Source organism: Orbicella franksi, chromosome 12 (genome assembly GCF_964199315.1).
Source record: "Orbicella franksi chromosome 12, jaOrbFran1.1, whole genome shotgun sequence".
Classification (NCBI taxonomy): Eukaryota; Metazoa; Cnidaria; class Anthozoa; order Scleractinia; family Merulinidae; genus Orbicella; species Orbicella franksi.
Window position 1 is genome coordinate 3,475,189 of NC_138156.1, and position 2,991 is coordinate 3,478,179.

A 2,991-nucleotide genomic window follows, 5' to 3' on the forward strand; every position below is an offset into this window, starting at 1 on the left:
CTGATCACGGTTTGTTTTTTTAAAGATATTTTATTCAAGCTTACATGAGGTGGTATTACTCCAGTTACTTGTTCCAGTCCTCTCTCTCTATCGGCTACTTGGGCGCCATCTTTGCTCTTTTCCATGTCTTTTGGTTGAGTTTCGTGGTATTTTTGTCAGTGATGTGGTTGACAAGAATATTGTGTAAACGACACACACCTGGAAGGATATGGGGAGGGTAAGAAACTTGAAAGTTATGTATGTTTTGACCCTAAAAGCGAGAGAGATTTCTATTTTGTACCACGTGAAGGACAAGATTTGGAAGGTATAGTGCAGCGAAGAAGTACCGAGATCCAGGGATGAGATGTGAATACATGTACCTATATAACATGATATTAAAATAGATTAAGCAGTTTTATAATTTGAGCAGGGATAATCTTCACTATTTTGCTGTGTGTAGTTTACCACATTTAAACCTACCTGTAGTAATATGTTATAGCTCCAGTAAGTCTTCTGTAGTTCAGAGATGTGTCTGATATGTAAGCTTAATGAGCGGTGTACGAAGGTCATAGGTTTACCTCTTGATTGGAGCACTCTGTGCCAATCTTTTTTACAGTTTTCCAGAAGCGGTTTGGATTGGCAATGTTCTCTTCAAGTAATTGTTGATGGTAGCGCCCTTTTTTTGTTCACAGAATTACGAATCCACCGCTTCGAACACCGATAAAGTTCGTTTTTTGTTTGACAAGCTTTCTTCCAAAAATTTTCTCTCTGGTGCATCATGGATTTGATTGTATTCGATATCCATGGGCAGATTTGACCTTGCACCTTTTTGGCTACAGAAGGAGCATGTTTATTGCAGAGCGTGGTAAATACGTTTTTCCAAGCAAGCCAGGCCTCATTAACATCTTGAAGTGATTAAACTTCATCCCATGGGGCAGTTGCTGTTCCTAATTTAATGCAGGCAAGTGTGACAAGTATCCTACAAAAGAAATAGAAGTTGCTTGTTTATTGCCAGATACAAGAGGATGTTCTGGGGTTGTCAGTGGAACAAGAGATTTCTGGTGAATGTTAAGGAAAGAGACAAACCAAATTCCTATAGGGTCATCCCACGGGTCTCAAAAGACACATTTGCCTAATTAACATTTACTGAAATTGATAGGAAGTACAGGCTTGTACAGAAAATGACTGCCACTAGAAGAAGAACTGAAGTAAAAAATGAAAGAAGAGTAGAGAGAAATGAAGAGCTACTTGCTACTCCTTATTTAACACAGGTAAGTGTAACAAGTATCCTACTAAAGAAATAGAAGTCAAGAGGATGTTCTGGGGTTGTCAATGGAACAAAAGATTTCTAATGAAAGTTAAGGAAAGAGACAAACCAAATTCCTATAGTTAAGAAGTCTGGAAGAAACAGGTTTGATTGGGTTGTAGCTATGACAATAATTTATTGAAATACAAGGTAGAGAATAAGAAAAAGCAAATTATGAGGAAAGCTAGTGGCATGGAACAAGCCAAACAGGAAAGGCCAGTGCCGAGAATGGGTGAGCGAAGTGTCTACTTGCCTACAAAACAGTTGGCTCTTATCACTCCCAACAGTTTGGACATTTGCAAGAGAAGCTAAAGAGAAGTTTCTCTCGTTGAATGCTCTAAGCAACCAGGAGAAGCAGATGTACTCACTGGCCAGTTTCCAACTGACAAATGGGTGAACACTTGAAATTTTAATAGGGGTGGAGATATTAAAATATAATGCCCCTTGCAAAAATCCCTCTTTCTCACTCACCGATGGCCATTTCCTCACAAGTGTTCAGTTATTTTATATATTTTCTCATGTTTCCAAAAAGTTATTTCAACCTGAAATTGAAATGGATTACTTTGTCCACAATAGTCCTTTTTTGTGCCTGTAGTCTTTATAAATATTTATTATGTCTAACTAAAGTTTTGGCTCCATATACTTTTATCTTTGGAAAAAACTGGAAGATTCCATGTTCCTTGATTTAAGATTTTCTTGATTTAAGTTTCCTTCTGCACGGGGATATAAGGTCAAGTACATTTGAATAATTCTTTTCCTTGTGTACATCCTGGTCATCAATCTTCATTAGTTTGCTAACTGTGTCATTAACCTTATATCCAATATCTGGGCATGGTATTTCATTTTTTCTTTGCAGGCTCAAGAATTTGAACATGCTTGGGAAAGGAAGCAGGAAGAGGAGAAGATGTTTCGTGATTCTTTGCGAGCTCACAAAGCTAGAAAAATGGCCGATGTGTATGCCTTTGGACCGAAACCGGACAAAGCTAAAGCTGAAAACATTTTGGAACATTTAAATGTCTCAAGAACTCAACACGAATAAATCAGTTTTTAGTGATATGATCGGCGACTGAAAAACATTCTGGTTTTGAGTTTATGTCCAGTGTATATATATCTTTTTTTGCGTGGGATGGCAAAATAATGACTGAGAGCATGACGTATTTTTTTTTCCTTTCTTCGTGTGCGACAAAAATTTCGTGGTTTGCGCCTGCCTTTCCTACGTTAGAAGTGAGTAGTTTCCAGTTTGTTGGAACGCTAGAATTCTTTTCGTCATTTAAGAGGATTTTTGTAGAGTTAGTTAATAATTCAAAGAAAAAGAAACAAAGTCAATGCCATGCTGTCGTTCCCCTTTGAATGCGATGCCTTATTTCTCTACCTGTGGCGATGGCTCAAGAACGATGAGCTCTGAGCTGAATGAAGAGCAGCGAAGCAAGGTTGTCTCATTCCTGTTCTTCTCATTCTCTCGCCACTATCATGTTTTGCAAGAAAACGGCCTACTTTGTGACTTAGCTTTCAACACTGATGTACATCTCTGCAGTAAATTAATAATATGTAATTACCTGGTTTTTCTTAAGATTTTAATTGTGGTGTTGAAAAATAAATAGAAAGCCAAGTTCGCAATACTGCCTCATACCTTGATTCAATCTTTTTTTCCACGGACTGCGGGCAAGAGATACCCTGCAATTCAGACCACCCTCATCCCAGTTTAT

General features: G+C 38.0%; 1 protein-coding gene across 1 annotated transcript; it reads left to right on the plus strand.

Moving 5' to 3' along the window:
* The first annotated feature begins 1 nt into the window (after position 1).
* LOC145463360 (large ribosomal subunit protein mL63-like) lies at positions 2–2,902 on the plus strand. The gene is made up of 3 exons (XM_081447111.1): positions 2–217; positions 1,139–1,250; positions 2,142–2,902. The coding sequence occupies exons 1-3, from the start codon at positions 45–47 to the stop codon at positions 2,322–2,324; spliced, it is 468 nt and encodes a 155-aa protein (XP_081303237.1). The 5' UTR covers positions 2–44; the 3' UTR covers positions 2,325–2,902.
* Positions 2,903–2,991: the final 89 nt, after the last annotated feature.

Bases quoted from the DNA above. Each gene is read 5' to 3' on its own strand.
- LOC145463360 (XM_081447111.1), top strand. From the start codon at position 45: ATGAGGTGGTATTACTCCAGTTACTTGTTCCAGTCCTCTCTCTCTATC. The intron at 218-1,138 runs GTAAGAAACTTG...TGAAATTGATAG, and splicing joins CCTGGAAGGATATGGGGAGG to GAAGTACAGGCTTGTACAGA. The intron at 1,251-2,141 runs GTAAGTGTAACA...TTTTCTTTGCAG, and splicing joins CTACTCCTTATTTAACACAG to GCTCAAGAATTTGAACATGC.